The 11,900-nt window shown below is 42.1% G+C and overlaps 1 protein-coding gene across 1 annotated transcript; it reads right to left on the bottom strand.

Annotated features, from left to right (window-relative positions):
• Positions 1-387: 387 nt before the first annotated feature.
• On the bottom strand, positions 388-11,009 carry dedd1 (death effector domain-containing 1). Its single transcript, XM_010770202.1, has 4 exons — positions 10,507-11,009; positions 10,264-10,344; positions 9,809-9,949; positions 388-2,194 (listed from the first exon to the last, which is right to left on the bottom strand). Exons 1-4 carry the CDS (start codon positions 10,979-10,981, stop codon positions 1,806-1,808), a joined length of 1,086 nt encoding a protein of 361 aa, XP_010768504.1. The 5' UTR covers positions 10,982-11,009; the 3' UTR covers positions 388-1,805.
• Positions 11,010-11,900: the final 891 nt, after the last annotated feature.

Raw genomic sequence — 11,900 nt, 5'->3', positions numbered from 1 at the left:
CAGGGACACAACATGCTGACTGCAGTGGGGTTTGAACCTGTGACCCCCTGATCCGAACATCAACGCACAACCCACTGCACCACACGCCTCCCTTCTACAGGCAGAATAGTCAAAAAGGACTTGAATGAATTGTGTTGAGTGTAATCTTTTTTCAAATATAATATATATATATATATCCAGTGACAGCTGTCTGGTTTGGTTCGGATTGTTAAAGCAACAGCTTTTCCATAAAATGTTGCTTCCCAATTTCTATGGCCGACTGTGGTGCTGGAGTGAAGGAAGTGATGCATTTACAAATGTGCTTCGCTTGCATGACATTGACAGCAAAAATTACAAATGGAGCATTTTAAGTTTTTGATACAATAAAGGTCAAAGTGCAAAAACAGCTTTAGGCCAGTAAACTTTTATTATTCACCAGAAATAATATTTCATATATAGACAGACATCCACAAAAATAATTGGCATTCCAACAGAAATTCTTATTTTTAACAAAAATGTTTCCCTGAATTTGTTTTTCCTTTTATGAGTATACAGTACAATCAAAATTATACGTACAAATTCAGTATCAAAACAACACTTAACAAAACAGAAATACGTCCATTGTCCCTCCCTCTGCCTGGCCTGCCTGCCCTTCAGACAGTAGCGAGTCTGCCTGCTTAAGTCGTGGCTGTTCGGAGGGGGGGCTTATTGATCGTCTTCTATGAGTGAAGTCCAGGCATTAGTTCCAGCAGGGTGAGTCGACAGCTGTCCGTGAGCCACTCTACTGGGCCTACATAGCAGGGCTGAGTGAGCTGGGATGTGCACTTTTGATTTTGATCTCCCCAACATCACTTCTATTGACCGACGCGCTGTCCTCTGCTTTACTTGCTGAGAGAGGCACTTGCCGAGGCCTAGCTAGAAGCACGGGCACAAGCCACCGTTGCATTATCTGGGTGTCTGTTGACAAGCTTTGGATGATGAATCTTCCATGGTCTGCTGAGGACTAGCCCTAATCACTGCTGTCATCTACTGGCAACTGCCGTATCCACTTGACCACGGCAATCACATGTGGAGTTATCGTTGCACACAGGGCTGAGAACCCCATGTTTGTTATCTAGGTGTGTATGCGTGTTCTCGACTCTCCAAAGTTGGACACAAGGGTCAATCTTTACCGAGCGAGGACCACTTTTCCGTCTGTGCTCTACTCTGTCGTTTTTTAAAGATCAGAAACTTAACTTGGCAAGTTTCTTTGTCCTTTAAAATCAGTTTAAATAAAGAAGTGCTACTTAGAACTATTAGTCTTCAAGTACAACATGCTCTTGAAAACGAAGCACCTTTCTCATTTCAGAAGTGTTTGTATGTAGTTATTTTTCTATCACTTGTTGAACATAACATTCATTTCATAAACTTATTTTATATTTATAATATTACATGGGGCTTACCACTTATTTTGGCACACTCTTGCTTGCTCTTGTTCTCACTGAGTCTAAGAAGACATATCCTGATGGATCCTGCCTCATCCTGGTGTCCTACAAAGTGGCACCTGTTCATGAAAGCAAATTATTATTTAGTTTTCTTTAAAATAGAGGTAATTTTAAACACAAAATCTGACTGTTGTGAAAATGTAAGGCTGATTATGATTTCAAACAACCAATGGTAAGAGCTGCCATCTAGTGGTTATCACATGGATTGCAACAAAAAAAAAGAAAAAAGGAGGCCATGGAAATGGTTGCAGATTAACCTGAAACCATTTATTTTCATACATCATTTCTTATTATTCCATCATTTAAAGTTAATATCTTACACCCCTATAATCCCAGCAAGTCTCAGTCCACCCCACCCTCACTAGATGACACCATTCTCCAATCTCTCAGCAGCATTCGGCCTTTCTCATAGTCGTCCTGGTCCACACTCATCATCAGGCGGACGTCCTCCCTGCCTGCGGCCCTCCTCAGGGAGTCAGTGATGAAGACTCCCTTCATGGCCTCCAGCAGAGCTCCGCTGAGGTAGTCTGCCCAGAAGGACTCCAGGTTGTCAACATCTGTGAACTTGATGACGCAGACGAGGGTCCCGAGGTCTCTGGCGTGAAGCAGAGTGTTGGCTTTGCTGAACAACTCAAACTGCCGCTCCAGGGGCTGCTGCTTGTCCGACGAGACTCCCTCACGGAGAGCCGACTCGTGCTCCAGGTATTCGGCCCGGACACGCAGGCGGATATCTGATAACAGAAGGGGTAGGAGGAAGCCAAAGGTGGAAAAAGTGTGGTGGGAGAGAGTAGAAGGAAGAAAATGAATGGTGAGGGAAAGTTAAAGATAGTGAACAAGGAGAGAGAGTGGAAAAGGGTAGAATTGGAGAGGCCAACGTCCAGAAACAGAGAGAAAGGGAAATCGAATCAAAAACAAAAAAGGGAAGAAAAACAGGGACAAGACAATATTGTTAAAATGTGTTTATATTGTCGTTACACTAAGCAAGGATTCAAAAATAAATAAGGGGTTTGAAGAGCACCAGAGTTCCCAAAGGTGATTTCGACTACTAACTGGACTAGAAAATGTTCACTGAAATATCCTTTGACAAAGTGAAGATATAATGTTGCAGGAGAGCAAGGCAAACTGGTAATAACGAGAGGCCCTGTGGCTAGATCGACCAGACTGTGCATTTGTTGCATTATGTGCAGCTGCAACCTTGTTTTGGTGAAAAGTGACCTTTTGGAGCATCGAGAGAAATACTCTGCAACTGAACCATTAGTGTCGTCTCTTTTCTTCCCAGGCAATTCCAACATTTTAAGAATAATGTCAGCTGTTAGCTAGATGACTGCCGTCGGTGAATAGAAATTGCATCAGAATTTTCAGTGTCCTGCACGGTCTAAATAAATCAGGGCTGTTGTTTGTGTAATGAACATATGGAAATTAACTTGAGCAAATTCTGTGGTGGAAGTAATGAAAGCAACTTAGCAGTGTGAAGCCCAGGAGAGGCTTTCTGTTCCAGCCTGGAGTTTCTAAAGGGCAGATCTTTTCTGATCAACATGATTGATGCGGAGAACAGATAGCTGCTGGAGATCCGGAGTTACAGGATTGGTGGTCATGCAACAGCGCAGCGAGAAAGATCAGAGGATACATACTGTACTGAGTAAGAACACCGCTGAGATCGTCCACCATGTCATTATTCCAGGACTTCGAGTGGAAACCAGCGGCTGAAGACTTTTGCTGCAACAAAAATCCATCCCTCCTACTCAAAACCCCTAGTAGAGGTTAACAGTATCAACTACCATAGGTAGATGATGACATCTATTTCACTAGAAACATGTTTACAAGCTGTTTTGAAGTCATTCTAGGTTTTGCAAAACCTCTTTGGAGCTCAGGCAGACGAAAAAAAAAAAAAGGAGAAATTGAAACAAAACACTTGAAGACACCATTAAAAAAAATAAAAAATGCCTTAAAAGCTCAAACGTATGACTCTGATGTGAAGATGATAACTGGAGTCTCGGTTAAGGTACAGAATCATTACAAGAGCGCACCAAGGACCCAACTTGAAGACTCATCTCATCTGTACCTGGTAACCTTTACGGTAGCTAGGGCTCCACAGTGAGTGTTTCAACTCCAGAGTCACGTTTACGGCCTCTTTGTGCATATTTTGTTTGGGGCTGTGGGGAATGGCTCCAGAGGGAGAAAGTTTGGAAAATGTCAACATTAGAAATGCAAATGTTGAATTAAGGCATTGATTTTGCACGTCTTAACATTTGTAGGAGAGCGATAAGCAAACACTGGCATTTGCATTCATGCTACATAAGGCCGTAATTAGATTACTATGAAAACAGAGCACTGAATAAAAGGAGACGCTTAATCGATGAGGTTCAGGAAATGTTAAGAATATGCACGGTTGGGGATAAGACTTGCAAATGGACATCATTCAATTTACACTTCAGCTCGCTAATACAAAGAAGGAAAGGTTTTATGGTACAGGAATATGAAACACTGACATTTTACAGGAATATTTGATTGTGATTTGACAAATTCTTAAACCTTTTTTCTATTACAGTGTCTTAAATAACTGATATTAGTCTGCAAATCTTACCAAAACATACAGATAAAAGTTTGATACATTGTCCCACACCTGCTTTATGTGTCATAACATAGATCATGACTGTCTTCAGAGAACGTAAAGTGCCAATACTGAGAATTAATTCCCCTTTTTTCATGGTTTAGTTTTACAACATTGATTAACAGTGGACTTCAGCTATTGGTTACTTTGGCAAAAAGGGGCATCATGAAAAAAAACATTACACAATAAAAATGCAACCGTTTCTGGTTGATCATTTAAAAGTAATACTCATGGGAAGGGTACGTATTTACGTAGCAAAGCAAATGGTGCCCTTTAACACAGTCAGAGCAATCCCAAAAATCGGGCTTAGGACATACCGTATTTTAATACTTAACCATACCGGGAGGCCTAAGAAAACTCTAAAAGAACTGAGAGGGGAATTACTGGTGACCCTCAGACAGATTTGAAATCAGTATTAAAAAAAAACATTTACAAGACATCTCTTACTCAAAAGTGCTTTTATGCTCCGACAACGCAAACAGCGTAATCCCGGAGGAAGCACCGCCTGCAGTCGGTAAAATAACCCTGACAAAGAAATGCTTTTTAGCACAATAGACGTTTTTCATGGCAGACATTTTGACATGTAATGGAAGGGAAACACAGGTGTATTTAGAGTTATTAATGATAGATGCATTTCACTAAGGGGAGGCCCTGTTGTTGTATATGTTGGGACAATGTTTTGGAACCATTTTTTGATTCAAGAAGCATTTAGCTATTACAGCCTATGTGTTTGTGATTCAGTTGTTTACTTGGCATGAGGTTTTTAATTCTTCTAGCCTCTTAATGTTACTCTTCAAGTGCAAAAGTGTGATGTAACGCACAATTACTGAACCATGTACAACTAGAAGTCCACTACGGACACTTGATGATTTTACTCATCTTCTTTCGCGGGGAAGCTTTATCAAATTCGCTTTTTCCATCATGTCAACTCAAAATGTCTGTGAAAAAGGTCCATAACTTAGGAATTTGTGCAGATTAGTTTTCACTTTGACAAAGTGCACTGTTATTCAATGTTGCAAAAAAAGGTGGGGGTTGAAAACATCTTGCAGGCCTATTGAATAATGCAGATTTGTTTCACCATTTCTGTACTTTGATTGATCACAAAGTGTCCAACAGGGCATCAGTCTGTCTGCATGTAACCTAACCTTTAGCTCTTATACAGTGTTCAGTATGGACTGAGTGAAATATTAAGCCAAAGCACCGTTAACAGTTCGCCCTTTTTGGATCATTACACTGTGTGAGGGCTGTGGCTATGATAAACAACCGCCCTTCATGCAATTACTGTATTTATGGATGGCCTCGATTTCTGCCTTCCCATTTCATACTGAGCAGGATGGAGGTAGAGATAGTGGCACTGAGGAGAAGGCCATTTAAAGCCACAGGAACACCATGATAGTCATTTTGTTAGGGTTACAGAGCACTTCACGCTTCATCAGACACAGAGACATCCACTTAGACAGGACATTAGGAGGCACAGCTTTCATTTTCTCACTTTAAACACCAAGCCTGTTCGGCTTCCTTCATCTCAACCCCAACCCACTAAAAAAATAAAAAAATAAAAAATAAAAGTTTAAGTACCCATTTACGAGGAGTCACTTGGCACAGAGAGCTTCAACTCTTTATCGATCCGTTTTTCTGCTGAATGACTGACCAAGAGAGTGGAGAGTTAGGGGAGTATTGAGAGACGGCAGACAGAACTCTCTTTTCCCCATAGACAAAAATCCCTCTCTGTACCATTTTGAGCGTAGTTTGAGCATTTAGAGTTCGTTCTCTCCTTCTGATAGTGTGTAAGGATACTGTTTTCCTGACACACATGTTGGTCTGTTTAGAACTGCGAACACAGAGAAAGGAGAGAAAGAGAAGAGAGACAAGCACAAGTGGGTTGGACATCTGTCGACTGGGTCGTTTTTTTCAACATCAAGCAGGCATGGCACAGCACTCACTTCTCTTAGTTGTAATGAGGTCTGAGTCAGGGCAATAGTTGGTACTGACAAGTTAATCAGCTCATCTTTACTGTAGCTCTACAATATACACTAGAGTCTAAGTGGGATGCTTGGGACTACTCTTACCTTGACCAATCCCCTTACCCTCACCGACCCATTATTTAAGCTACGAACACAACATTAAATCAGACTTGTCCATTAAAGCAAGTAAGGCCTTCACAAGCACCCCATTTAGATAGAACAGACCTACTTCTGAGCTCAGGTAACAAACACCTTATGGGCATTTGTAACAGGCAGTTGTCATTGTCAGCATGTAATTGAGACACTTCACTGAAAATGATCGGAGAGATGAGTCATGAAAAGAATTGGAGGTCTGTTTGAAAGCTCGGGGCCAGCGTTGGACTGAATCTATCTCTGCTCCCTCTTGACAAACGCACACCCAGGGCTCACACGGGGCAGAGATAAGATACAGCAGGAGCTTCCTTCAGCAGAGCACTGTTGGCTTATTTTCCTCAGAACTGCTCGAGTAAAAGGTTACATGGGCATTTTCGAAACAGCTGTCCAGTTTAGATTCTCTGAATTCAGGACCAGGACCCTTTTGAAAGGACGAGGATCTGTGAAAAATGAGCATTTTTCTTTTGGCTTTGGACTCCATAGCTGGCTTACAGGAAGTTTCAGTAAGCCAGGATGAATTGAGTTGAGTGAATATTAAGGCAGATGTTTAAAACCACTTGTAATGAGGATAGTGTGAGAGGAAAGGATGGCCCAAAAAGGATTCCCACATGCGGCAAAAACTGACACCTTCACAAACATGTCCAACGTATTTTTATTCGTCATGCGATATTGTTTAGATTGAAGTATATTTATGAATTCCCCTTTACTAACACCCAAATCTATAAAGCTAAATAAAAGCTTAAAAAGGTGGCATCAGAACATTTAATCCTGTACTGCTCACTGTAAATATCTCCTAACAATCCACTTGCTTTCCATTCTTTGTGTGCGCAAAAAAATGATCAGTTCATTCACATAACCTGGACGAAACCAGTTGGTTGGTTAGCACAACGAATATAACATTGTTGCTTTAAATAAAATAAATATATGAGCAATATTAAGCAATAACCTTTTTGACGCACACATTTAAAATGTCTTTTTACACACATTTTATCTGTAGTAAAGCCAACTTGTGTTTCTATTGTCGTACACTTCACTTCAACACTTTTACTATGTACATTTATAGAGTGCCACAGTGACACGTCCTAAAACCTGGAAGTAAGTTAGCATTTGACCACTTCCGGTTCCTTCGACAAATGCTGGAAAATAGCTTGAAATAAGGTCTGTGGTTGACACAAATTGAAGAGACAGATCACGTTTTGTTCAGCCGGATAATCTCCACATGTCTACCCTACAACCACAGACCTCATTTCGAGCTATTTTCCAAAATCCTAAGGAGAAATTGCATTGGTTTTTGTCGAAGGAACCGGAAGGAGTTTACTTCCGGGTCACTGTGGCGCTCTATAGTCCCAGCTCTACAAAGACCTAGAGGTTAGTTGGCCATGTTTGTGAATATGTTCCGCAAATAAATATCTTTCTCGACATTAACCGCCATTACAGTGGTTATGACTGAGATATGAGCTGATTGAGGCTTACTGCTGAAGAGTTCTGTGAAACACTGACACCAAAAACCCTCGTCAGAAATAGATAAGGAATCATCCACAGTGCACATCACTAGAGAACATTACAGGATGATTTCTTAAGGAGCAAATTATGTTTCCTGAGGGGGACAGGGGAGGGGGCAGCTACATTATGAAACACAGGCATCGAATAAAGAGCAAAGTGGCAGCACCAACCCCTGCTGTAACAAGCAAGGGGGAGAGCCTCCTTTACCTTAGGCATCGGCCCAGAGTTGTGATAGAGCGCATGACTGAGATGATCACACACACTGCAGTAAGTATGGACTTAGTGGAGTGACAGACTTTTTTGTTTTGTTCCTCAGTCTCTCCCTCTGTCTCCATGATCCATTCTCTGTTACTGGATCTGAGTCAGAATCCTGAGACAACCTGGTGGAATCAAATGTGGAGTGAAGACAGCGATATGTTTATAGTCACAGGCACATCACGCATCTTGAACAGCTTTTTCAAATAAAAAAATAAAGCTAGAATCATCAGTCCTTTGATGTATTTCTGAGCAACAGGCAATGATGGAGGATAGAAACGGTTGGCATGAAAGACTTAGCAAACGTCACACAAAAGGGCAATTGATGTTAGTGTTATCTCAATCTCACTGGGCTCAGAGAAAGTAGCAATGATTGATTCAAAGACAGGCAACAGATCGTGGAACAGGACATTGCTAATGGATTACAAAGAGCAGCTTCCCACTGGAGTTAGGTTGTTTCGAAGAACTGCATAAAACATGTTTCAGGAATTTATATGATGTTGGACATTTAAATATTGTGACAACTTTGTATCAAGCTGGACATTAATGCAGAACAAGGGCAGCGTTTAGCGGTGACTGGACAACTTTCAGTACAGAGTGGACAAAAGGACAGGAGACAATCTACAAGTCTGCGCTCATATCAATAGCAGCAGCTGAACATAGTCCAATGGGTTAGAGAAAAGGTGAAATGAGCGGAAAAGATTGTAAAGATGGAGAAGTGGATACAGTGATAAAATCCCCCTGATGTTGCATGTTTAATTACGACGGTTAAGGAGATACTGTAAGTCTCAACATAGTAGGAGCGTAAAAAAAAATGAAAACCATGTGAAACCACGGAACCAACTGAAAGGGAAGTAAGTGTCCAACAGCGTAATCAATTGTTGAAAGTTGTCAATCAGACGTTTTATTCATTGTTTGGTGTTTGAGATGTGAAGCCATAATTCGCTGCAGACAGTGAATACGTTTTTGACCTTCTAGTGCCATTAGATACTTCAGACAAAAAAATTATTGTAAAATGTACCATGTCAACGAGCAACTTTTATTCAAGTGCTTGCTCAAAAACACGTGTAGTGCAACGACCATGTTGTTTCCTATGGTAGCAGAGATAGTCTATTAGCAGGTGATATAACCAAAATCAAAGATAAGTTCTTCAAAATTAAGCTTTTTGTTCTAATGCTGTTACGCCGATGCTGTTGTGTTCAACTCCTTCTGATCCTGTGATGTCGCCATGCTAGCTTATAACCACACACTGGGGCTATGCTAATGCTTCCGTTTGTTCAGTGTGAAAACTTTAAGCCGGCTTAACGGCGGATCTTTGTACGTTGCGTATCTCTGTGTAAAATAATTCTGTGCGGTGCTTTTAACAGTAAGTTGACATTTTGGAGGTAAACTCCCTCCATGGTTTACTTGTGTTAGTGTGACTGGTGCTTCGCTTCATGATATTTACTGTAGGATCAAATGGATTATAGTAATTGGTCCAGTTCTTTTAAAAAGTGTGCTCTTAACACTTTTTCTCCCCAAAAGAGAGAACAACCATACTTGAAACACTTATTTGGAACGCAGATGTTTCGCAAGGAGTTAAAACCAGCGGACACGCAAGATTTTTTGTGCCTGAAGCTTCTTTGGTTTTCCATTTTGAAAAGAAAGAATGAAGACTCCTTAACTCGAGCTGATATTCAGCATAGACAAACAACATCAGAATCAGGGAGACAACATAGAGCATGTGGTGTTAATAGATTGAAAATAAGGAAAAGAAAGGAAAATGATGGATGAGATGACATGGCAGGATGAAGATAGGAAGGCAGAAGATGAAAAAAGCTAACAGAGAGACAGGTCAGTAAAGCAGGTGTTGGACTTACTGCAAAAGTCTTTATGTGCTTGTGGTGGAGGGGGCAGAGGTGGGACAGTTCTTGTTGTTTTCTTGGGCCTGCCGCTCCAGCCATTTCCCCTCCTCTTCTTCCCCTTGCTAACAGATAGCTCAGTCACAGGGGGGATAATACCTGAGAAAGTTGCATGTTATTGGTTTGTGGAATTCGGACAGTGACACATACGCTTGGACATGTTTGGGGGTCTGCTGTTTGACAGTTGAACTTCTGTTTCTAATTATGCATATGTGCATTCCTAGCACAACAGAAATAATGGAACAAACTAAATTAAGTGTTAAATAAAATAAGTGCATCGTTAACATGTTACATGCTGTGGAAGGAATGATAAACACTGGTACTGGACAGTACGTCTTCTTGACTGATTCAAAGGTTTATAGTAACTCTGAAGTCTGTACTTAGAATGAACCAAATACTACCAGTGCACTTACCAGTTCTCAAATGATGTGCATAATATGGTTGAGGTATGTCTGTCTGCTTTTTGATGTGAGGCATCAGTCTCTCCAGAGTTACTAAAAAACAAAAACATTGATTAGTACTCATCAGGCTACGACTCTTAGTACAGGAATGCAGCTACTGCTGACATGTTCTAGCATGCCATTGTAGAGAGATGCCCCCAAACCCTCATCATCATTTTAAAATCTGATATTGGTACTCCTGTGATTGAACCTCACCTGTCGGTCTTCTCTTGTGCGACGCTAACGGCAGCAGGTCGTGACGAGTGAGGACTCTCAGCAGTTGCAGTAGTGGTTCCAGATTCCCGTCGCTGAGGTAGCCTCGCTTCTCCAGCTCTAACAACAGCTCGAGCCCACTCTTAGGGGTGCATGAGGCCACTAGGGGACCCTGGGAGCCCTGAGGTTTCAACTTCATCCAGGCCTTTAGCAGCTCAGGACTCGGAGAAACACCTTGGTCATTAGGATCGTCCCCACACGGCTCAACTGTCCACCCTGTTGGGTCGAGAGGGTGAGGAGCAGGACAAGCTTCATCCAGGAGGAACGACAACACCTCAATGTCAGTTTGTGTCAACTGACAACCAACTACTTCAAAGACCTCATGGAGTGACAACATCCCATAGTAGTTTTGGCAGTCTGTTTCATCCCAGAAGAGCGAGTCCCTGTGTGGGCACCCCGGATGATGCACTGCAGCCATGGGTCTGCCTTAGCCCCTCTCCACCTTCCCACCTACATAGGATATAAAGAAAACATGCCAGCAGGACACCAGATGTGTAAAACATTAACTATTGAACTTTACATTTTTTTAAAACACATATTTGTGTCCAGTCACTATGAAGCATACAGAGAAAGCAATGGGTCTGGTGAGCATTCCTTTGACAACCTGTTTTTGTAACTTGAGATGTAAAAACAAGTGCAGTTGGTCCATAGCTATAGGACGACAAAGCTAGCTGTTGCCTCTTACTTGACAATGGCCAAAATATGGAAATTAGCTAGTAGCTAAATCACCAACCGGCAGTGGCTCAGTCAGTACGGGCTTGGACTGTGAGCCGTAGGGTTGCCGGTTCAAGTCCCCGACCAGACCTAAATATGGAGTGTGGACTGCTACTTGGAGATGCCCCAGTTCACCTCCTGCCCTGCTGTGGTGCCCTTGAGCAAGGCACCGGACATCCCCCTTCCCCCCCACCCCACTGCTCCCCGGGCGCTGTACAATAGCTGCCCACTGCTCCTAGTACTAGACTCCTGGTACTAGGATGGGTTAAAAGCAGAGAACAAATGTCACTGTGTGCTCTGCATGTGAGACCATTAAAGAGGGGTTCATCCCTCCCATTATATTTAACACAAATAAAGTCATGCTGAACTTTACATTAAAAATTGTACTTGCTTTTTCCTTTAGACACTAGGCTTGCATTACATTTGACCCTTTGTGTCATGGCATAGTGCAGGGGTCGGCAACCTTTTTGATATGAGGTGGCATTTAAAAAAAAAATTGTTATCAGCGTGCCAACGATCGAGAATTATCAACGGGGGGGGTTGAGGAACTTGACGCTCGTCAACTATCAGCAGGAGGGCGGGGGAGCCTCGCTGCGGGGAAGCAGTGTGCGGACCTGTCAGCG

Source organism: Notothenia coriiceps, unplaced genomic scaffold (assembly GCF_000735185.1).
Source record: "Notothenia coriiceps isolate Sejong01 unplaced genomic scaffold, NC01 NC01_scaffold00008533, whole genome shotgun sequence".
In the NCBI taxonomy this organism is placed as follows: domain Eukaryota; kingdom Metazoa; phylum Chordata; class Actinopteri; order Perciformes; family Nototheniidae; genus Notothenia; species Notothenia coriiceps.
Note: the sequence above shows the minus strand (reverse complement) of the source record. Positions and strands in the feature narration are given on the sequence as shown.

Coding starts and splice junctions, on each gene's coding strand:
- dedd1 (XM_010770202.1), bottom strand. CDS start 10,981: ATGGCTGCAGTGCATCATCCGGGGTGCCCACACAGGGACTCGCTCTTC. Junction 10,345..10,506: donor GCACAAGAGAAGACCGACAG/GTGAGGTTCAAT, acceptor TTTGTTTTTTAG/TAACTCTGGAGAGACTGATG. Junction 2,195..9,808: donor AGCACATAAAGACTTTTGCA/GTAAGTCCAACA, acceptor TTCTGTTATCAG/ATATCCGCCTGCGTGTCCGG.